The sequence below is a fragment of the Schistocerca nitens genome, chromosome 10 (assembly GCF_023898315.1).
Source record: "Schistocerca nitens isolate TAMUIC-IGC-003100 chromosome 10, iqSchNite1.1, whole genome shotgun sequence".
Lineage (NCBI taxonomy): Eukaryota > Metazoa > Arthropoda > Insecta > Orthoptera > Acrididae > Schistocerca > Schistocerca nitens.
In genome coordinates this window covers 130,611,600-130,636,581 of record NC_064623.1, presented here as the reverse complement: position 1 = coordinate 130,636,581, position 24,982 = coordinate 130,611,600, and the positions used below count along the sequence as shown (strand labels likewise).

General features: G+C 43.7%; 1 protein-coding gene across 2 annotated transcripts in view; it reads right to left on the bottom strand.

The window, feature by feature from the left end:
- Positions 1–4,679: 4,679 nt before the first annotated feature.
- LOC126210142 (uncharacterized) overlaps positions 4,680–24,982 on the bottom strand; it is a 120,393-nt gene continuing 100,090 nt past the window's right edge. Inside the window, exons 5-7 of one of the 2 annotated variants that reach the window (XM_049939291.1) lie at positions 20,573–20,659; positions 7,963–8,198; positions 4,680–5,714 (exon numbers count right to left, since the gene is read on the bottom strand). In XM_049939291.1, coding sequence (XP_049795248.1) covers positions 5,087–5,714; positions 7,963–8,198; positions 20,573–20,659 — 951 coding nt within the window. In that variant the 3' untranslated portion in view covers positions 4,680–5,086. The remainder of the gene's footprint in view (positions 5,715–7,962; positions 8,199–20,572; positions 20,660–24,982) is intronic. The other variant, XM_049939292.1, reaches the window with a different exon arrangement.

Below are 24,982 nucleotides of genomic sequence, written 5' to 3'. Positions count from 1 at the left end.
GGGCAAATCGTCTTTGATACCAAGGGAGGAGTTCTGTAACCTTTCATAAGCCACTTAAGGTCCACCCTAGATTACACCTAATGCAAAAGAAACAACTGATTTACTCAAATTGCCTGGACTGGATGATGTGTGTAATGTGTAAATTTTGACCTTGTACTGCAGGATAGATACAGTAAACCCATTCTTCCAATAGGTAGACGAAAGATCATGAGACCAAAGGCTATCTAAATTACTTAACACATTATTTCTGTGATCAACAGAACCTGACATATGACGCTCTGCAAAATCTCGTTTTTGCTGGTGACTTTTTGGAGCATATTGATAACGTGTGCTATTGTGCACCGACCGATGAAATGAATTACAGCAGTAAAAGGAGACCTGTAACAACCAGAGGTAGCACAACCGCGAAAAGAAGAATTTGGGGTAGAGTGTTCAGGAATGAGCAGTCATCCAGGAAGTAAAACCAAAGACGACTTGAACTACTTGCTCATGCTGAAGAAGTGACTGTAATATGGGGGCAAGGAAAGGGCAAAAGTCAATTCAGTAAGGTCTAAACGTGAATAATAATAATGACAAAACTGTCTTCAGTCGTTACATGTTTATTGTTACCACTATTTAAAATGAGCTAAGCTACATTTTCAGCTTTACTGTGTTCGTTCAGGTGAACTGGCTTTCGAACCTTCCACTAATTTAAAAATATAATAACTTTCGTCAAGGAATTCAAAGCTACCATTGGAGAATGACAGCTGATGGGTGTGGCCAAGGTTAGTTTACGGAACCGTAACTTCGCAATACTAAAAGGACCAATGAGCAACAGACAATGTAGTTTTCTACACTTGCACTGACAAGCCACTACGAGACTGAATGCTGACTGGTGGCGTTTTGCAAATGAAACACAGTAAGGAAAGTATATGAGAAGAATAGTGACAAACGGGGATTCATTCCATCGATGAAAGCGATGGAATCTTCCATCCTAAACCTCAACATTCACAATTATGCTTCTCTAACCACTGCAGCGCGATTTTTGCCATGTGACATGAGATAGTGAATGTTGACATTTTGGCCACCAAATTCGTTCACTCTGAAGTCGGTGGAACACATATGGGGTGCTATTGGACGCCAGCTCCACACCCACAGAGCACTGGCTCATAATTTATGGCAATTGCGTAATTCGTGATTAGATATTTGGTGCCACGTTATTTTCGTTGTGATCTTTCTCCTGTAGCACCACATTTCAAAAGCTCTCACCCCGTTCTCCTCTGAACTGCTTATCTAACAAGTTTCACTTCTGCACAAGGCTACAGTCCAGACAAATACCTTCAAAAAAGACTTCCTAACACTTATCCCTTTCAGACTCACTGATGCAATTGTGCAGATTAAATTTTACTGTCTCTTCGTTGCAACAGAATAATTTCTTTCCTACGTGGAAACCTCATGAACACTTTTGTGAATGTTCAGTCTTTTCATCATGTACAAGTACTGCCAACTATTGGTCTTCACTGTAAAAATCTCAACAACGCACCGTAGTAGTGCACAGCAGCTTGTGGCCGCCAGAATACACAGACGTGTTTTGTTACTTGTGTTCTACAGTGTAAATGAATATTATTATTGTTATTTTGCATGGCAATTCTTGAATGATCAGTTTATTTATCAAAGCAGTGAATATTTCAAAATTAGTTATTTTAGTACATAAAAGAAGAAATGACAAAGTACTTTTTGGAAGTGGGTACATAATTTTGTATAAATCTTGCATCTAAAATGACTGAAAGATCACCTAAGAGCGTTACAGCATAAAGAAAAGTTTTCTTCGTCCAGAAGAAATAGAGGTGTGAACGGTTTAAACTGATATTAGATGTTAATAAACTCCTCTTTTTTTTATAAATACTTCTCTTGCTATTGCCAGTCAACATTTTGTATCCTCTCTATTTCGGCCACCATCAGTTATGTTACGACCCATAGCGCAAAAATTCTTCTACTATTTCTAGCGTCTCATTTCGAAATCTCATTCCCTCACCATTCGACCACATTCCTTTACCCTTGTTTTGCTTTTATTGATGTTCATCTTATATCCTTTCAAGACACTGTGTATTCCGTTGAAATGCTCCTCCAAGCCCACTTCTGTCTCTGGCAGAATTCCGGTGTCATCGTCAAACGGCAGAGATTTCATTCCTTCTCCCTGAACTCTAATTCCCTTCCTGCATATCTCCTTGGTTTGCTTTACTGCTTGCTCGATGTGCAGACTGAATAATATTGGAGATACCTACGATCCTGTCTCACTCCCTTCTGAATCACTGCTTGCCTTTCATGCCCCTCACATCTTATAGATGCGGACGGCTTTCTGTGCAAGTTGTAGATACCATTTCACTCCCTGTATTTTATTCCTACTCTCTTCAAAATTTCAGTAGGTCACTTAACATTGTCAAAAGCTTTCTCTAAATCTAGAAATGCTATAAACATAGGTTTTTCTTTCTTCAATCTATCTTCTTGGATAAGTGGTACGATCAGGCATCTGTGTTCCTGTATTTCTCCGAAACCCAAACTGATTTTCCACATTGTTGCCTTATACCAGTTCTTCCACTCTTGTGTAAATAACTAGTGTCAGTATTTTGCATTGATGACCTATTAAACTAATTCACAACTTAAGAGCGACTGCCTTATTTGGAATTGGAATTATTACATTTTTCTTAAGTGTGAGTGAGTGTATTTCCCCAGTATCGTATATCTTGCACACCAGATGCAATAATTTTGTCACGGTTAACTCTCACGCCGGCCGCAGTGGCCGAGCGGTTTTAGGCGCTTCAGTCTGGAACCACGCGACAGTTACGGTCGCAGGTTCGAATCTTGCCTCGGGCATGGATGTGTGTGATGTCCTTAGGTTAGTTAGGTTTAATTAGTTCTAAGTTCTAGGGGACTGATGACCTCAGATGTTGAGTCGCATAGTCCTCAGAGCCACTTGAACAATTTTTTTTAACTCTCACAAGGGTCTCAGTAATTCTCAGGGAATATAATCTATTGCAGGGACCTTGTTACCTTTCAGTGTTCTGTGAAATACTTCTCACAGTATCATATCTCCCTTATTATCTTCATCTCCTCCTTTTGCTCTCTCTACAACATTGATCTCAAGTTAGTTTCCCTTGTATAGACATTCTATATGTGCCGTCCGCCTTTCATTGTCTCCTTTGCTTAGTACTTGCAAAACTCTTCATATTCACACAGTCGCTTCTATTTTCTTCGAAGGTCTCATCCGTCCCCTAGTTGTGCATACCATTCCTGCTTACCTGTTCTGCACTTTCTGTCAATTCATATTTTACACATTTGTATTCCCTTGCTGTATTTTTATATTTTCTCCTTTCATAATTTAAACTTAGTTATTCAGGGATTTCTACTCGGTCTTGCTTTTTTACCTATGTGATCATGTGCTGCCTTTACTATTTCATCTCTGAAAGCTATGCATCCAACTTCAACAGTATTCCTTTCACCTGTTACAGTCCAGTGTTGCCCGATGTTCTCTCTGAAACTTTCTTTCAGCCACATTGCCTGGAAAACTACCAAAGAATTATCGAACGCATGTCAAGCACATTCGCAGCTGTATTGTGAAAGGTGGCTACACTGAGTCACAGCGCCAGAGATTGCGCCAAAGAGTTTTATTCCGCCGCCTCCACTGGCAGTGCTAGTTGAGAAGTTGCCGTGGTTAGTGGTTGTTGAGAGGATGTCAATAGCAGTACTAGTTGTGAGCATGTCGTGTGCAGTTGTTCTAATGGGCTAGACACCCGATGCTGTTCGATTGGGGATGTTGTAATAACCAGAGTGTATTTTTCGTCAATATATATGAGGTAATAAAAAAAATTTTGTATTTCAAATTTCCTAACTAACAATGTCTCTTGGTCACAGGTTCAGTCAACAATGCATCTGGCTTGTGTTCATGTATTAGAGTGTAATTCTGGTTTCTATGTGCAATCATAGTATTTCTGGTTTTTTAATTACTTCATTTCACAATGAAGTTTTGTCGAAGTGAGGAAGAACCGTGCCAGATGTCTACGTTGAATCACACTTCCACACACAGAACAGTTACACTTGTGCTCTGTTGTTTCGGAGTTTTTTGTTTCGTACCTTTTATAGTTGCTGGGGACTTAATTAATTAATTGTGTTAACGAAAATTTCCTTTCATTCTTTGTTGTTATTCCATGCAGTCAGATTGCGGAGTAATACTAGTCAGGGCCAACCGGTTACGAGACTGCATAGCCGGACAGACAGCTACTAAAATTAAAATTATTTGCATTATATTTAATTAAGCCCCCATGCAATTGCGTTCCAATAGTGGAGGAACACGCTATTAAGCACATGGTAATTATGTTTTCGCTCAGCAATAAATATATGCATTTGCCACAACAAAGCATTTCTGGGTTATCATCTGAGGCTGATTTCAATTGTTTTGATGGTGGCCAATGGTGGCTAATTGAATTTAATGGCAGGCCAGAGTGGCCGAGCGGTTCTAGGCGCTTCAGTCTGGAACCGCGCGACCGCTACGGTCGCAGGTTCGAATCCTGCCTCGGGAATGGATGTGGGTGATGTCCTTAGGTTAGTTGGGTTTAAGTAGTTCTACGTTCTAGGGGACTGATGACGCCAGACGATAAGTCCCAGAGTGCTGAGAGCCATTTGAACCTCTTTTTTCTTTCTTTCTTTCTTTTTTTTTAATTTAATGATGCAAAATATTTTCTGAGATCGTATAAAAGAAATTTGTACAATTCAAAAAATTAACTCTTTCATACCCAGCAGCGAAGAACCTGTCTATAGCTACCAAGGTGTGCATTTTGTGAGCCAGTCTTTGGTGAGTCTTAGTAGAAGAGAGAACCACCGTTCCCATTTCTGGAGGCTTCATCTTTGCTGAGTTACAGAACTCTATTTAACCCGAAACAACAGCCACACTGCAATATTCACGTCTGGTGGTCACCATTCTTCACTCAGTCTCTTTCCTGGTGTATTCAACTACAAGTGTCCAACAATTGCTCCAGCCACTCGTCAAACACACACACTATTTGTTCATCCAAGACATGAGGTCATCACACATATCTTACCAGATGGATCCTCACAGGTTACCTGCGCCCAACAAATGTTCCAGCTCTCTGTAAATGTCGCCCAATATGTTCACATAATCCCTCTGATTACACAATAGGTAGAAATTCTCCACAAAGCTTATGTCCTCAAGGACTGCCTTCCACACCTGTTCGTTTTTAGGGTTGAGCTTGTACAGGTCACCACCAGCCTCTAGCAGCTCCAGACCTGGGACACTGCCCACATCCTGGCGCTGAAACATGCTGTGGCTACTGTCATCGAGGCGGGCGTTCGTCAGCAAGACGCATGTGACTCTGCCCTTCACCAGTGACTTGCTAATTTCTCTGAAGGAAGTGCAGTACTTGCCGAGACTGAATTCAGACCTGGCAGGCAGGGTCAGCCACATGCGGCTGGGGATGGTCATACTCCAAGAGTATTTGTGATTGACCTGGACGAGCAGGGCGTGCGCCTCAGAATGTTCCTCGCGTCGCCACACCAGCACCACATCGTCGAACCTGCCTGCATCGCGATTCTCGGGAGACAACTGGAAGAGAAGCCCACGCCTCAGGCAGCGGAGGAGGACCAGGGCCAGCACACACTTCTCGTACGATGCTCCAAATTCTGCAGTGAGTGCTCCCTTCTTGTACTCCATAGCAGCAGACCTACAACAAGCAGGATGATGATGATGATGATGATGATGATGACAGTGGTGGTGGTGTTGTTGGTTTTAGGGTACTCAAGTGCGAGGGTAGCAGCACTGTTTCTGAATATGAATATACTTATTTAGTACGAAAGTAAGTCAAAAAGTATCTACACAACACCTTTCTAATATATTAGAACACCATTATAAAATCTGCAATGGCACAATTTCGCAACATAGACACCCTACCCTGCCTGCCAACATCTTCTGTCTATCGCTGTATCAGTTTTCCAGTACCTTTAGAAACAAGTTTCTCAGTCGAGCAGCATGGGATGTACTCGCCACTCCCTTCCAAAATCTCTTTCTTCACTGGAGGAGAACTGACAGCCTTTCAAATTAGAGGTGCTGTCTGGGCTCCAACAGGGAGGGCAGCTCCGTCAAAAATTTAAAATTAATACCAATAGTTTGGTGTGGGGTTCCTTACAATCTTGCAAGACGAAGACGTAATTATTTTGAATGGACTGCTTGTGCTAAACACATTCACTTTTCGAACTTCGCTCTCCATCAGGACAAACTCCGAGTGGTTCCCAGACAAACGAATCGCACATGAATTAGCATAACCACAAGACTTTTGAAAGAAGTTTTAAAGGACTTTCATATGAGTTAGTATCCAGCGAAAGTCGATTTCTTCCATTCCTCATTTCATCCCAAAATTGGCCCCATAAGGCATCAAACATTGTTCCCCTGATATCACTGCTGTGGAAGGACGTACTTGCCCCTTATAATCGCAAAGAACAGTGGAAAAATGTCATTTTCAAAACTGAAATATATCAGAAGACGGATTCGAACCTTCCTATTATAACACAATGCTCAACGATTTGACACCATTAAGTAATGAAAGTGACGTCTTAAAACAACAAAGTAAACATGATATTATAAGAAGCTTGATGAGAACAACGAAGTAAAACAATTGATTCAGTGGTTTGTTAGAAAACATTCGACTTACTCGTATTTGGTTGTAGTTTGATGTATCGATTAAATCCTTCATTCATCCTTTTGAGTGAAACCAGTCTACGGAGACAACTGAAAGGAAATAATTGATTTAGCTAGCTGCTGTTTTATGGCCATTCATTTCTTTTGAGAGAAACCAGAAACCGAATGAAAACAGGGGGTACATTCTGTTGTAGTTATACATATTGACTAAGTTATTCGTTCTTTCTTTTCAAGTGAAACTATTCTGTAGTCTTTCTGTTGGCCACCCGTTAGATTAACTGTTGTTTACCTGTTTATTCTTTTGAGAGCAGTCAGTCTGTGGTACTTTTATTTGTTGAACCAAAGAACTGGTAAACATCGGGCATATCTGTGGTACGAAAACATCTCGGGGGGAGGGTGGGGGGGGATGAGTGCGGGGGGGGGGGGTTACACCAAAGTTAAAATACGACATTGCAGTGCCTGTGGCGTTCAAAAGTACGATGCATAGTTCCTTCAGACTTGCATGCATGATCGAAGGAACAGGTGCTGTAGCGACTACAGCCGTTATGAAAACCATCAGCTGTATATGGGAATGATGACAATGAAAATTTATGCCAGACCAGGACTCGAGCCCGAATTTCTCGTTTTATGTGTGTGGTCGCCTTAACTGCTTTAACTATCTGTGTACGACTCATGGTCAGAACCAAACTTCCATATGTTGTCGTTTCTGTCGCAACATATATTCATACACACATTATGTAACTCCCATACAGGGGAGGACATTTTAATTGAAAGTTGCTGCCTGGTATCGGTGGATAAACACACTATTGCGGTGTCAAGAATGGCACATTCCTCCATTGGATATGCATGCATATTCAAGAAGCGATGGTAGAGAAGAGGAATAGAAAGGAATGACGAAGAACGGCAAGATCAAGGCATTTAGCGACAGAGATGTGACATGTGGCGAGAGCTGTAGAACCCCGCCACAAGAAGAAGAAGAAGAAATACTGTATTATGAGTGATGGATGAAAACTAGCCAAAAAAGATACAAAGAATTTCAAAAATTGAAATCAAAAAGTAGTTGTTCATATATTCTAAGGGCAAATTTACAATGGAGAACCGCTTATCAAACTTTGACGTCAACCGAATATTGATATTGAACGGCAGAAGTACAAAAAAATAGCTTTTAAGTAAATGAACAAGTGAAACAGTTTAGAACTGTAGCTTCTTTACATCTCTTTGAAATGAGATACATTACTTGTGCCTCAAAATTGTCATAATAATGTAGTAACGAGTACCTGGTGCCCTCGTCGCTATCCAGCCAGTGCTCATGCCACTTCGCTGCTTGCCCACAGCCACTGGAGCCTGCTGGAGACCCCACCTGATCCTCTGGCAGGGGTGTGGTGCACCCATCTGCAACGTCGGTGGCACGACAGGGGCTGCTGCTGCTGTAGCTGCCATTTCCTCTCTTCTCGCGAAAATACCTCAAAACTCCTACTGTTCTGAAGTTGGGAGGGTCAATGAAAATGGGCACCTGAAAAATAACATCTGTCTTTAGAATATTATCGCAACAAAGTGATAATGTAGTAAGGGCAGTAACTGTTTTGTGCTGTCTGCAGTACTAGGCACCTATGCCTGGGGGCAAGGGGGATCGTGACCAACCCCTAATTCTCAGGAAAGGAGAAGTATTATAGTGTAGTCAGCTGTTTTTCTTTCGAGGAAATGATTTACATATCGGTATTACGGAGGTTTTCAACATAGTCGGAACTGGAACTTTTTTCATGGCTACTTACAAGTCACCGTTCACCTTCCAAAATGCACGTTAAGACAAAAAAAAAGTACCACATAGGAACTGTCCGAATGGGATGGAAATGGGTAGTTGTGATGTGTATATACATCCAAACAAGTGATAGCAATTTCAGGGAAATTGGGTGATATATTCAAGAGAAAGATCTTCACAAATTGGGCAAGTCAGTAAATCGTTGGTCCACCTCTGACCCTTATGCAAGCAGCTGCTCGTCGTGGCTTTGGTTGACAGAGTTGTTGTATGCCCTCCTGACGGGTATTGTCCCAAGTTCAGTCCAACTGGCGCTTTAGACACTCAAAATCCCGAGTTGGTTCCTTCCAGTAACGCTAATGTTCTCAATTAGGGAGAGATGTGGCGATCTTGTTGGCCATGACAGGGTTTGAAAGGCACGAAGAAAGGCAGTATAAACTCTCGCTGTGTGTGGTTAGTCATTATCTTGCTGAAATGTAAGCCCAGGATAGCTTGCTATGGAGGACAACAAACCTGGTCAAAGAACATCGTCGACATATCGACATACCGCTGTGCTTTAAAGGCAGCTCAGTTGACAACCAAAAAGGTCCCGCTATTAAATGAAATGGCATCCCAGATCATCACTCCCGGCTATTGGGTGACAGTCAGGTTGGTATCTCACCACTGTCTGGGGCGTTCAAATGGTTCAAATGGCTCTAAGCGCTATGGGACTTAACATCTGAGGTCATCAGCGGAACTACTTAAACATAACTAACCTAAGGACATCACACACATCCATGCCCGAGGCAGGATTCGAACTTGCGACCATAGTGGCCACGCGGTTCCAGACTGAAGCACCTAGAACCGCACGGCCACACCGGCCTGCTGTAGAGAGGTCAATGGTAGTTGGTGCAAGAGACGCCGTGAGCTTAGTCCCCTTTTTGTGAGCGTATTATTGATCTCTGTGGGTACTGAAGCATCTGTTGCACGTATGATGGATGACAATGGTGAACACAGGGCTATGAGTACCTCTTGACGATTGCTTGGTCGACACATTCTGTCATCTTTCTAGGTCGACCACTTTCTTCCTGGCATTATATTCGACCATAGTTCACTCATTCCTGAAAACGTCGTCGAATAGTTACATCAGTCCCATTCAAATGTCCAGCAAATTACCTATTACTCCAATTGGCTTCTTTGAACTCAACATCCTCTCTGAAACGCAGACATGTGTGTGTATTGCTCATGTATCTGTCTGTGGGGCATAATCACTGTGCATATGAATATACGGAACGAAATTTGGAAAAACTTTATACCCTGGTATCGACACGACCGTTGTTTACTATCCTTGCCAGCTACGAGGTGAAACTGCTCTGCAACATCACACATCCATCCATCGGCCGCCAAAGTTTATAAATTTGATTTTCTGACGATACCTTCATGATTTACAATTTGTGACCAACTTGCATAACTCTGTATCATTTTCTTTGTCTTAAGAGTGTATTAAAATTACTCCGTACCACCTGGTTATCCCCCCCTCCCCCTACAAAGTAACTCATGGGCACACTACAGTACTATAACTCAAAAGTAAGTAATAAGTTTGCATAATCTATACACCGAGTGGTTATAGTTAAACTTTCCCTACTTAACACGTTATAGGACAGAAACTAATTAGCGTACAGGTACCAAACTTGGTAGCATTAATCTCCAGAGAATGAAGTTCACGATTTACATGCATCACAGCGCCACCGTCCAGTTCCAGCTGTGGCCACCAGGTGTCATGATCAGTCATTGTGGTTCACAGTCTCACACACCTGACCAGCCGCAGTGCACCTGACATGTCAACATGGCCTTGGACAAAAGGAGCAGGGCATTACTGGTGAAGCTCTGTTATCAAAACAACAGCAATGCTGCAGCTGCACTTCGGGAATATTGCTGGCTGAAAGGATTATGGAAGGGTCTTCTTTATCCACGTGCTGTGTGGAGCATTATGAAGAAGTTTGAATGAACTGGAGAACCGGGCGTCGCTATGGGAAGAGGTCAACGACCGCTTGCACTACAGGTTGTTGATGAAACCGCTGTTGCTATGGCAGACAAGACGGCTCAAAATTCCCGATCGTCAGGCTGTACACGTGCTGTGCCACGACAGTTGAACATCCCGTGGTCCATTGAACGGAAGGCGCTTCGAATCATTCTCAAATGGTGTCCATACAAGATCCATATTGTACAGCAGCTTGCACCTCAGGACGCATAACAGCGTGCTGATGTCGCTCTCCACTTTCGCGTAAGGATTGAAGTTGACGAGGGCTCGCCCTGGACCATCTTATGGACAGACGCAGCTAATTTTTCTCTGACGGATGAGCTGAACACACAGAATTGCCGAGGGTGGGAATCTTCACCACAATTCATTGTGCAGGAAGTTCCTCTGTATGGTGAACGTGTCAGCATATGGTGTGGCTTCACAACTACGTTCATCATTGGCCCATTCTTTTTTGAAGAGATTGGCGCTATAGGATGAAAGACGTGCAGTGTGACTGGCCAGCGTTACTGCAATATGCTTCTCCAGGATGTCATACCCGCTCTGCACTAGAGAGACGCCTTGAACTCAACAGTTTTCATGCAGCATGTGACCCCACCGCACTTCGCTCGTGAAGTTCACCTGCTTTTCCGAAACACAGTTGGAAACGATCGAATTGTCAGCCCGTCGTTTCCAAAAGCTTGATCGGTACCATCAACTGCTCTCACTCCCTGTGACTTCTGGTTGTGGGTCTTATCTGTAGGACAGGGTTTACCGGGGGACCATTCACACATGTGTTGGTCTGAAGTGCAGCATATCAAGAGAGGTAGTCACCATACCCACGGACATGCTTCGTTCTGCCGTGCAAAATGCAATCCTGCGCTTTCAGACTCTTCTGGACACTGATCGGCGTCATATTGAACAGCTTTTGTAGCAGTCATGATACTGGTATGTAATGGCATGATGTACCGTAGCAGCGTATTAAAAGCGTTTCAATTGAATTGATTCTGCATTATTTCTCTTCCTTAACATTAATGCCACCAACTTTGGTGTTTGTAGGGTAATTAGTTTTCATGTTATAACGTGTTAGATATGGAAAGTTCAATTGTAACTATCCGGTATATAAAAAAGAGTGTTCGTTTGATTATTTATTTGTAATTCAAAAAAAAAAAAAACTACAGTTTTATTCCGACCTTCATGATATTTTTCGTACTTTATCTTCAAGACAAGAGGAAGATCATTTTCAACATAAGATTTCTGACTATAAATATATACATGTGTAATCTATAAAGGGGAAAGAGGGTTACCAAAAATCTCTAAAAAGTTTTTGGCCGATTTACTTCAAATTTCGTAACGATACTCTTGTGAACATGTGAGCGGACATAGGCTACATATTTTCTCCCCACCCCCCTCTCTCTCTCTCTCTCCATATGTATACAAGTTGAGTCAGGAGGTAAGGTACGTGCTTTGACGGGTGATACTACTGGTGATTCTGAATAAAAAACTTCTAATAAATATATGACCTTTTCTTAACCGTCTCTGGGTAAACCAATGTAAACAGCTAGGAGCAGGAGAGGTGCAGGTGACGGAAAATTAAGATATTTTTATGTTATGGTTTGTTTAATTGTGTACATTCCCTCACAGAAGATGTTCAAACAGTCCATCGTCAAATTCAGTGCATGATGCTGCTCTTGTAGACAGGTGTTGCGTCGACGATCGGAGCTCAGTTTCGCATTCCTTTACCTGGGCACGAGCACGTAAAATACGAGCTAGAAGTTCCTCTCTTGTGTCCACTCTGCGCTTGTAGACGTCACTCTTCAGCCACCCCCACAAACAGTAATCCAATGGGTTAAGATCGGGTGACCTCGGTGGCCAAGCAATGACTCCCCGGTGACAGATCCAACGACCAGGATACGTTGTGTTGAGATACTGTGTCACTGGCCGTACGGAATGTGTAGGAGCTCCGTCATACTGAAAGTACACATGGGCTCGTGTTGCCACAGGAATATCCTCCACGTATTCAGATAACACATTTTGAAGAAACTCAAGATACCGTGTCCCAGTAAGACAGTTATCTAAAACAACTGGACCCATGAGTTGGTCATCAATAATACGGCATCACACGTTGACTGAGAAACGTCGTTGAAATTTCGTTTCCACAGTAGCGTGCAAATTTTGATTTGCCCATACATGATAGTTGCGCGTGTTGCTGATTCCGTTGCGGGTAAATACTGACGCATCAGTGAACTGAATACGTGGAATTAATCGATCGTTGGCAATGATCCATTGACAGAATTCTTGCCGGGCGGCAGCATCATCTTCATGCAGATGTTGTACACTCTGCCGATGAAAAGGATACAGACTGTGCTCGTGTACTGGGCGTATCACTCGTGTCTGTGGAATACCAAGCTGGGCAGCAATTCTTCTAGAGCTAGTAGTAGGGTTGCGTTCCACTAATGAAGAATGTTCTCAGCTACATTAAGAGTTTGTTGTACGGGACGTTCAGAGACAACATTTACGCTGGGAAGCGTACCACGCTCACGCAATCCGTGAAACACCCAGCTAAACCCCCTGCTACCTGGTCCTCTGCGATTCGGAAATCGTTGTTGGTATTCTCACACAGCACCTCTTTAGTTCCCATTGGACAAACCATAGACAAACACCATGTCAGCATACTCTGCATGTGTGAAGATCCGTGGCATTTTCACCACACAAAACTGTATTCGTTGTTCACGTAACAACACTGTAGTTCCTTGCACTACGACAAGCACTGTCGGACTGAGACTTGAGGTAAACAAATGCACCATGCGCAAGTGAACTGCGTACTGACATAGTAAGGACGACGCTACACGTTTAGCTTTCCTAGTAGTTTTCATTGGTTTACTCGGAAACGATTACGAAAAGGGAATATGTTTATTAGGAGTTTTTTTGTTCAGAATCATCACTTGTACACCCCTCAAAGCATGCACCTTTTCTCCTGACTCACTCTGCATATACACACATCCAAAAAAGTTTTGGATCACCTCGGTTCCGAGAGTTCCGGAACCCGTACAGAAAATTGGAATAGAGACCCACATAAACATCACTGCATGCCTGTATTCGTTGTGGCATACTATCCACAAGTTCATCAAAGCACTTTTGGTCCAGATTGTCCCACTCCTCAACGGCGATTCGGCGTAGATCCCTCAGAGTGGTTGGTGGATCACGTCATCCATAAACAGCCCTTTTCAATCTTTGCCAGGCATGTTCGATAGGGTTCATGTCTGGAGAACATGCCGGTCACTTTACTTGAGCGATGTCGTTATCCTGAAGGAAGTTATTCAAAAGATATGCACGATGGGGCGCGAATTGTTGCTCATGAAGACGAATGCCTCACCAATATGCTGCCGATATGGTTGCACTATCTGTCGGAGGACGGCATTCGCGTATTGTACAGCCGTTACGGCACCTTCCGGCGTTCGTCGGCCCCACATAATGCCACCCCAAAACAGCAGGAAACCTCCACCTTTCTGCACTCACTGGACAGTGTGTTTATGGCGTTCTGCCTGACCAGATTCCCTCCAAACACATCTCCGACGGTAGTCTGGTTAAAAGGCATATGCGACAGTCATCAGTGAAGATAACGTGATGCCAATCCCGAGCGGTCCATTCGGCACTACGCAGCACTACATGGTGTCGTGGTTGCAAAGATGGACCTCGCCATGGATGTCGGGAGTGCAGTTGCGCATCATGCAGCCTATTGCGCAAAGTTTGAGTCGTAACACGATGTCCTGTGGCTGCGCGAATAGCATTATTCAACTTGGTAGCATTGCTGTCAGGGTTCCTCTGAGCTATAATCCGTAGGTAGCGATCATCCACTGCAGTAGTAACGCTTGGGCGCCACGAGCGAGGCATGTCATCAACAGTTCCTGTCTCTGTGTATCTCCTTCATGTCTGAACAACATCGCTTTGGTTCAGTCTGAGATGCCTCGACACTTCCCTTGAGAGCCTTTCCTGGCACAAAGTAACAATACGGACGCGATTGAACTTCGGTATTGACCATATAGGCATGGTTGAACTACCGACAATACGAGCCGTGTACCTGCTTCCTGGTGGAATGACTGCAACTGATCGGCTATCAGACCACCTCCATCTAATAGGCGCTGCTCATGCAAGGTTGTTTGCCCGCAGCTCGTGGTCGTGCGGTAGCGTTCTCGCTTCCCACGCCCGGGTTCCCGGGTTCGATTCCCGGCGCGGTCAGGGATTTTCTCTGCCTCGTGATGGCTGGGTGTTGTGTGCTGTCCTTAGGTTAGTTAGGTTTAAGTAGTTCTAAGTTCTAGGGGACTTATGACCACAGCAGTTGGGTCCCATAGTGCTCAGAGCCATTTGAACCATGCAAGGTTGTTTACATCTCTGGGCAGGTTTAGTGACATCTCCGAATAGTCAACAGGACTGTGTTGTGATACAATATCCATAGTCAACGTCTGTCTTCAGGAGTTCTGGGAATGGGGGTGACGCAAAACGTTTTTTGATGTGCCTATTTACTTCAAATTTCTACATGCAGATGAGATACATAATCTGATGATGACTCAACATGGCACAAGGACACTCACTTTGTGTGGTAGTGACAACCGCACATGTATGAAACCATCTGAAAGGACATTATGGGGCTGATTCCCCATCGAAAATGATCATACTACTTCAGTGCAGCACGACTGCAATATTCGCTCCTGCCAAGTTGTTCGAGTTGCCTGCAGGCAGACAACCCCTCGACACACCTTCTGTTTCACGTGCCTGCCTGTAGGCGCCTGGGAATACTTGACAGGTTGAAACTTGCTGGCAGATTAAAACTGTGTGCCGGACCGAGAATCGAACTCAGGGCTTTGGCTTTCGTTGGCAAGTGCTCTACCATCTGAGATACCCAACCACAACTCACACCCCGTCCTCACAGCTTTACTTCTGCCAGTACTTCATCTCTTACCTTACTGCGAGTTCGAGTCTCTGTCCGGCACACAGTTTAATTCTTCCAGGAATTTTCATATCAGCGCACACTCCGCTGCAGAGTGAAAATCTCATTCTGGATACTTCACAGGTTGTTTCAGTACAGTTTCACGTTTAACATTCTCGCTAAAGATAGGTAGGTGAATGTCACGAATGGTTTTCCTGAACCGAAGACTCTTAGAGGAACCGTTTGCCGCTCTGTTCACATGTGTGTCAATGTTGCACCCCCTCATCACCAAGCTACAGGAGGATGCGAAACAGGAGGTTTAAAAATCATAAGCACCTTCTGCTGCTTCGAGTCACGTTCAGATTCCATCGAATGGTACTGAGCGGTCCCTAGTGGTACCGACCTCTACACGAGAGTAAAATTGCCGATTGCGCTGCATTCTGAATGAATGCAATCACGTTCATTAGAGGTGCAACCCTCAGTGTTCTCAGGGAAGGCATGAAGCGTCGAGGGTTGTCAGTAGTGTCGAAGGCTGTGAAGAACTTCGTCCTGTTGCTCATCGCATTGTGAACTGTAGTTGTCCACAGCGAAATGTGTGGATATCAACGCCCCAGGGAAAATGGTTGTTGCTTTTATGCAACCCCCCCCCCCCCCGTAGCCCTCTCGTGTGGATCCTGAGCAGCTGTGTGTGTGAAACGTTTTCCTCGGGGGCATCCGTAAACAAACCACGCGACTTCAACGCTGGCGTCGCGGTTCTGACCTCCACAGCAGAGGCGACAAGAGAAGGGCTGAAATGTGGGTAAGAGGGGTTGCGACGACCTTCCCATCGTGTGACACGTCGACGGCGGCGTTGGGAAGAGTTGTAGTGAAATTTGGTGCCAATGTGACACCATTAACCCACCTTACACCTCACATGAAGTTCTGAGCTTTGGCCTTTTTTTCGCACGTGTCGACACGTTGCTGTTTGAAACGCCGCAAGGCAAAGGCTGAAATCGCAGGGCGCCACGCTTTTACACCGTTGCCACGGAATTTTATTGGCACATTTTAGCCAAATTTCAACCCCGCCTCCGTAGCGCAGCGGTAGTGTTACCGCCTACAGCGCAAGGGGGCCCGGGTTCGATTCCCAGCAAGGGGCTGGGTGTTTTATGTCCTTCACCATCATTTTCGTCATCACTGACACGCAAGTAGCCGAAATGGTGTTAACTACAAAGACTTGCAATACGGCGGCCGAACACCGAAGGGGATATCCCGGCCAATAAATGCCATACGCTCATCTCATTTTCAACCCTTTGCATCGCAATTGGGAATAACTGCGGAATAAGGGGATTTCGAAAAAAATAATCCTATAATTCTGTTGCGCAGCGCGCAATATTAGCCAGAGACTGTACCACTTGTAAATAGTTAGGTCAGTAAAAGAGAATTACAGTCCATTCGTCAGTATATTGTACACTATATTAGGCAACCTTCAATATCATCTTAAGACGGTCATTATCATTGTGCAATATGAAATATTGCGCAATATGATCGCCAGTCTATGGGCCTCTTGAGGTACGTTTCACATGTAGCGTAGATGAGCTAAAGAGAGATTCATTGGCTAATTATGTGATTGTCTTAGAGTAATCGTATTAATTCAGTTGAGGACTTGGTGCGTCAAGATTGATTCTCAGATCCACAGTAAAGCAGTAGGTATTTCTAGGCAATCAGCGAGTACTCATGATCATATGTGCTTCTTCGACACTCTGGAGTCATTCATTGTGAGCTAAGAAGGGTTTCACTTACTGGCTAAGATAGTACATTTTTTCAGTGGATGGCTTTAGTCGTATCGAAAAAGTGACTCTTGTCGTATCGGGATACGTGACTGAATGCGAGTTCATTTCATCAGATACTTACACATTTTTTTCGAATGCGCCCTCCTCGTCTGACATGGCCCTTCACTGCCCCAAAAATTTTGCCTACTATATTCCTGATGAATATTCTTCAGTTCCAACTTTCACATGCATATTTTGAGTATAAGTGATTTACAGATCCCAGTTTTTGTTTTTCTATATATACATTTGCTCTTTAGGATACCACACAGGGCATAAAATATTTCATGTACGTTTTGAATCCTAATTTTACGTTGTGGGCTTCATTTACGATTCCTCCATCTCAGATATTAAATTTCATTAATTTCTTCAACTGTTTCGGTTTGGACGTTTATAATTCTTACTATCTTTGGTAGTATAAGTGAGCACAGAATAATTTGTTTTGTTGCTGATATTGTTGAAGGTGAAGCTAAGAAACTGAAATTTGGATCTTCGGAAACACTTGAACATTTTAAGTGTCAAATTCCTTAAAAAAACATAAATACAAGGGGAAGTCAGAAAGTAAAGAGATTTTTGAGAAAAAGAAGCCGGCCGCGCTAGCCGAGTGGCCCTAGGCGCGAAGTCCCGAACTGCGCGACTGCTATGGTCGCAGGCTCGAATCCGGCCTAGGGCATGGATGTGTGTGATGTCCTTGGGTTAGTTAGGTTTAAGTAGTTCTCAAGTTCTAGGGGACTGATGAGAAAAAAAAATATTTATATTGATGACAGAAAATTGAAACACACATTTTTCTACACAACCTCCCTGGACATCAACACACTTTGTCTAACGTTTCACAAGTTTTTTGATTCCGTCGGAAAAAAGCTTTCTGGTTGCGCCAGTAAACAATTTTTCACCGCATCAATGACTTCTACATCGGTTTGCGAAGCTTCTTCCCCTGAGCGCTTCCTTCCCTGGTCCAAACATGGAAACCGGTTGGAGCCAGGCCTCGACTGTATGGCGGGTGTTCCAGCAATTCGAATCCCAACTTCTTTACTGCTCCAGCCGTCCGTTTTGAAGAATGTGGCCGAGCGTTTTCTTGCTGCAGGGTAACAACTTCTCGCAGTTTTCCGCGACGTTTGGATCTGATTGTAAGTTTCAGTTTAGTTCGCAACACATCAAAGTAGCTCTCACTGTTCACAGTTTCGCGCCTTGGGGAGAATTGAAAGGCTACAACACCTTCCATGTCCCACAACATTGTTAGCATAATCTTACCAGCTGATGGCTGACGTTTAAATTTCTTAACCTCTGGTGATGATGGGGGTTTCCAAACCATGCTCGCGCCCTTACTTCCCAGTTCGTTATGCGGCATCCACGTTTCGTCTACCGTAACGATTTGCTGTAAACATCAATCTCCCTCGCGATGATAACGAGTCAAATTTTTACGAGGGATGGCCATCCCTTGCGTCTTACGCTACGCTGGAAGTTCGTCGGTACCCATCTTGCACATACTTTCAGAAAGTTTAGCCTGTCATATAAGATGGAATGTGCTGAACCATGGCTGATATGTAAAGTACTGGCGATTTGGTCCACTGTGTTTTCCATCACCACTCCCTCAACGACTTCCAAATTGTCCACAGTTGTTGACGTCGATGACGTGCCCGATCTTTCCTCTCCATTCCTTGTTTCAAGCGCTCTGTTCATTCGTAGATCTTGCTACGCTATAAATAGCTGTCACCGCACTGCACTTGCATTCGACGAATAATTTTCACAGGTTTAACATCTTCTGCGAACCAAGACCGAAAGACTGCCCCTATTTCCTCCTTGGTGCAAATCGACAATGGAGCTGCCATGTTCCACGGTCTGCTACAATACACAACTAGCGCGAGAATAAGACTGACACGTTGTGTAGAACTGTTCCAGACGACATACTTCAGCCCTGGTTACTAGCAGTGTTACCAAACCCTTCGGTAGCAAACTGCAAAAGTCCCTTTACTTTTTGACTTCTCCTCCTTGTTGCCGAAAGATTTACAGTGAAGCGCCAAAGAAACTGGTGTTGGCATGCGTAATCAAATACGGAGATTTGTAAACAGGCAGTCGGCAACCCCTATATAAGACAACGAGTGTCTGGCGCAGTTGTTAGATCGGTTACTGCCGCTAAAATGGCAAGATATCCAGATTTAAGTGAGTTTGAACGTGGTGTTATAGTCAGCGCACGAGGGATGAGACACAACATCTCCGAGGTGGCGATGAAGTGGGGATCTTCCCGTACGACCATTTCACGAATGGACCTTTAAATCAGGAATCAGGGAAAACACCAAATCTCCGACATCGCTCGGTCGGAAAAAGATCCTGCAAGAACGGGACCAACGACGACAGAGGAGAATCGTTCAATGTGACAGAAGTGCAGCCCTTCCGCAAATTGCTGCAGATTTCAATCCTGGGCCATCAACAAGTGTCAGTGTGCGAACCACTCAACGAAACATCATCGATATGGACTTTCGGAGCCGAAGGCCCACCCGCGTACTCTTGATGACTGCACGACACAAAGCTTTACGCCTTGCCTGAGCCCCTCGACACCAACATTGGACTGTTGATGACTGGAAACATGTTGCCTGGTCGGACAAGTCTCGTTTCAAATTGTATCAAGCGGATGGACGTGTACGGATATGGAGACAACCTCATGAATCCATGGACCCTGGATGTCAGCAGGAGACTGTACAAGCTGGTGGAGGCTCTGTATTGGTGTGAGGTGTGTGCAGTTGTATTGATATGGGACCCCTGATACGTCTAGATACGCCTCTGACATATGACATGTACGTAAGCACCCTGTTTCATCACCAGCATCCACTCGTCCATTGTGCGTTCCGACGGACTTGGGCAATTCCAGCAGGACAATGCGACACCCCACACCTCCAGAATTTCTACACAATGACTTTAGAAACACTCTTCTGAGTTTAAACACTTCCGCTGCCCGCCAGACTCCCCAGACATGCACATTATTGACCATTTCTGGGGTGCCTTGCAACGTGTTGTACTTTTACGGCCTTACGAACACCCCTGCAGGATTCATGGTGTCAGTTACCTCCGGGACTATTTCAGACATTAGTCATGTCCATGGCACGTCGTGTTGTGGGACTTCTGTGCGCCCGCTGGGGCCGTAGATGATATTACGCAGGTGCACCAGTTTCTTCAGCGTATTTTCGAAAGGAAATCTTACAGTTTTACTCAAACCAAATACTTAAATTTGCAATAGGCGTGAACCACTGAACAATCGAATTACAGTATCATAGTGCAATAACGCAACCAGAACACCTCTATCAACGAGTAACCAAATATTTTCAGTCAGAAAAATTTCACAGACCTTAATGTAACACCTCCCTCATAGATAAAGCATCAGTTGTTATAAAAAAATCATCATACTTACCCATACGTGTCCTTGCTCCCAGGCCTTTTCGGCGATGAGATTGAGACACTGTCTTGGGATATCTTCATACATCAGGTTTACAGCAAACTGAAACGTGAGACTATGTCAGTAGGGATTCTATTTTTAATGATCTTACTTGTGATAAAACAAAACAATAATCACTAACAAGTTATTGAGTTTTTCGATATGGCTACATTTTGTGCCACAATGAAAATACTCTTTCGTCCCAATCTTGTCACAAAGCACTCTTGAACTATTAGTGTCGGTCGCGTTTGTACGGTAAACATCGTAGAGTTCTGGATAGTAAAGTGACCAGTGCGATTTTTTACATTAACTACAGCAGCGCAGATACATCGAAAATGATGTAACATATTCACATGTTAACCCTGTCAAAGTGTGTGTACTGTTCCATAGCTCTGTATTTTAATCATTTCACCCAAATTCCACATTTGCACTTCGATAGTGAATAAAGGAAGCACCTACAGAAACACATCACCTTCTGTTTTGGGAAACATGAGTCTATAAGCAAGTGGTAACATACAATGTTTCGAGCAAATGCTGGGCTTTTTGCCAAGTAATAACTCATTTATGACTCTTGTGAATCTGATGGATATAATAGTTATCCATTAGACTGTAGTGCGTATTGTGTATTGAACCAGGGACCTAGAAACGACGGAGAGGCTTCGTCTCGCCGTAGCTCCCAGTAGTTTACAACCCCACAACAGGCCACAGCAGTCCACCCACCCCACCGCCGCCCCACACCAAACCCAGGATTATTGTGCGGTTCGACCCCCAGTGGATCCCTCATGGAAACGTCTCATACCAGACGAGTGTACCCCAGATGTTTGCGTGGTACAGTAATCATGGTGTACGCGTACGTGGAGACAGTGTTTGTGCAGCAATCACCGACGTAGTGTAACTGAGGCGGAATAAGGGGAACCAGCCCGCATTCGCAGAGGCAGATGGAAAACTGCCTAAAAACCATGCACAGACTGGCCGGCACACCGGACCTCGACACTAATCCGCCGGTCGGATTTGTGCCAGGGACCGGCACGCCTTCCCGCTCGGGAAGCAGCGCGTTAGACTGCGTGGCTAGCCAGGCAGGCCAGCTACATGTCCTAATTTGTGGCACAACTTGACTAGAAGAAGGGATCGGTTGGTAGGGCATATACTGAGGCATCAAGGGATCACCAATTTAGTACTGGAGGGCAGCGTGGATGGTAAAAATCGTAGAGGAAGACCAAAAGATCAATACATTAAACTGATTCAGAAGGATGTAGGTTGCAGTAGGTACTTGGAGATGAAGAACCTTGCACAGAATAGAGTAGCATGGAGAGCTGCATCAAACCAGTCTCTGGACTGAAGACCACAACAACAACAACCTCCACGCATCGATTGCACATATACACAGAGTTTGAAAGTTAAATGACATTGATAGGTAGCAGAACTGATTCGTCTTAGAATTTTAGAGGTACTTTTATTCGACTGCAGCCGTTCGCCACGGGGTACTTCTCTTATTGTAAATAAAAGGCGGTAACGTGGAAAAGCGAAATACGTTTGTAGAAAATGAAAAACGTCGTTAAATGTTTTTTTTCTGATGAACGTACAATTTTCTCTCATCGAACGGCCATTATATTCCGAATATGCCTCGAATGTCACCAACAATACTGAAATGAAACTGCATACAAAAACCTAAAACTGCAAGGTATATTGTCCCCAGTGCTATATTACGAAAAGACTTTAAAAAATGGTATTTATAAAGAAGAGACATTTAAAACTTGAATGATACAGATTTTTTATAATTTACCCGTAAAATAATAATTTCTCTGTGTAAGTTTCGAGTGCAAAGAAATATAACAGAATGATCTAAAGAGACAACTAGATACGCTCTTTTGTTAATTTTTTAGTCGTTTTCACTTCTTCTCTTGTCTCGGTTGCGTGTAGACGGACATCTTGCGAGTGCTGGCAAATGTAAGCATATTTGTATGAATTAAGCAGATAATATATTGATTTAATATTATTGTTCACTTTTAATTTGTAAGAGGTCATCCCGATTTCATGTCCGCCTTCCTTGAATTAACCTGCATTCAAGTAATTTACAGTTCAACAATCGCAGCGGCCGATGCAGCCAACGACGCCATTACGTGGCGATATTAACTTCTAAAAAATTAGCGGAAGCGAAAAACTCGCCCGCCATTAACACAATATTCATTTTTCTCCACAGCCGCACGAAGTTGCAGAAATACGTAGCTTTAAGGTTCTTATTTTCAGTACCACAGCCGAGAGCCAGAGCCAGGACTCCAATGCAATGGTTAACGGAGGTAAGAAAAAATACTCCGCGCGTGTGTTGGCCGCAATTGTAATTAATAACTAAACGTTTTTTGATTTAAAGTGAACTGACTAGCCGAGGAAATTAATATGAAAAGTTTATTCCATTGTTCGACTTACATGCTCCTGTTTTAAATTCAGTGAGTCTAACGTTCATTAACGTAGCAAATAATTTATACTGAAGATTAATATTGTTAAAAAGGAGAACTTCACAAAAGCATTTAATCGTAAATCAAAATTGAATGAAATATCATTTTTATTAAGGCCCACCACGTAAGTCGGCAACAATCAAAATAAAAATAAAAATAATAATAATAATATATTAAATTACGACGGCCGACGGACGTGAGAAAGGCCCATACTATATTTCACTAGTCAAGGTAAGAACTGAAGTAAATTGCCACATTATTATGTAAATTAAAAAGGGAGTTAGACTATGAGCTACACAGGAATGGCATACCATATCTGATAGTTAATGACATGTACACATGTTGCCGTTCTTAGGAGTCGTCAGTCGCGTTTTCTCTGGCATTCCGCTAGGTTTTTGCAATTTCTTTTTTTCCAATGTTTAGCTGGAGTCAGCACAGACAAATGCTGCTCATCACTTTTTTAAGCGACGCCAAACGTCAATGGAAAGTGTAAGTTTATTTGCCATTACAAATAAAATTTTATGTGCCCAATCGGCAGAGCGGTCGCAAATTAGTCTAGTGCGATATTCCTTTTATCGATGTGTATTAACGGGGGCAGTAAAACACGAAGAATAGCCAGTCCCCCAGCACCGCTCTGGCCCACTGCGTCTGCTCCCACGTGCAGCAGCACTTCTTAGTAGCTGCTGGAGTACTGGTTAATCTTCGTGTTTATAACTGTTGCTGTTACGAGAGTCACTCCAAAAGAAATGTACACTATTTTTGTAAAAATGCAGTTTTCATTCTGTACATCTGAAAGTTTCACAGTGTGTAGATACATCCTTCCCGCTTGTTTTCAAACTTAGTTCAACCTCCTCCCGTGAGTGGCGCCGTCACGGCATGCCTTCGAGATGGCTGCTACACTTGATGTTCGTCAGAAGCAACGTGCTGTCATAGAATTCCTGTGCAGTCAAAACGAGACAGTGGGAAACATCCACAAGAGGTCGAAAAAGGTGTACGGAGATGCTTCTGTCGATCGCAGTACAGTTGGTCGGCGGGCAAGCAGGTTACGTGATGAAAGCGGGCACGGCAATATTGAGGATTGTCCTCGCAGTGGCAGGCCTCGTACTGCACACACTCCAGACAATGTGCAGAGAGTTAACGAATTGGTGACTGCTGACAGATGCATCACAGTCAACGAATTGTCACGCTACATTGGGATAGGGGAAGGAAATATTTGCAGAATACTGAAAGTGTTGGCGTTAAAAAAGATTTGTGCCAGGTGGGTTCCCAGGATCTTGATAGTGGCTCGCAAAGAAACAAGAAAAACGGTACGCAGCGAACTTTTGGAACAGTACGAGAATGGTGGAGATGAATTTCTTGGAAGAATTGTGACAGGTGATGAAACATGGCTCCATTATTTTTCACCAGAGATGATGAGGCAATCAATGGAGTGGCATCATGCAAATTCGCCCAAGAAAAAAAAAAAATTCAAAACCACACCTTCTGCTGGAAAAGTTACGGCTACAGTGTTTCTCGATTCCGAAGGACTCTTGCTTGTGGATATCGTGCCAAGTGGAACCACCAAAAATTCTGATGCATATGTGACGACACTGAAGAAACCTCAAGCTCGACTGTGTCGTGTTCGACCAAATCGGCAAAAGCAGGATGTTTTGCTGTTGCACGACAATGCACGGCCACATGTCAGTCAAAAAACTATGGAAGCGATCACAAAACTCGGATGGACAACACTGAAACACCCGCCTTACAATCCTGACCTGGCTCCATGTGACTATCATCTCTTTGGGAAACTGAAAGACTCTCTTCGTGGAACAAGATTTGAAGGTGATGACTCCCTTGCGCACACTGCCAAACAGTGGCTCCAACATGTTGGTCCAGAATTTTACCATGCGGGTATACAGACACTGGTTCCAAGATGGCGTAAGGTCGTTGAGAG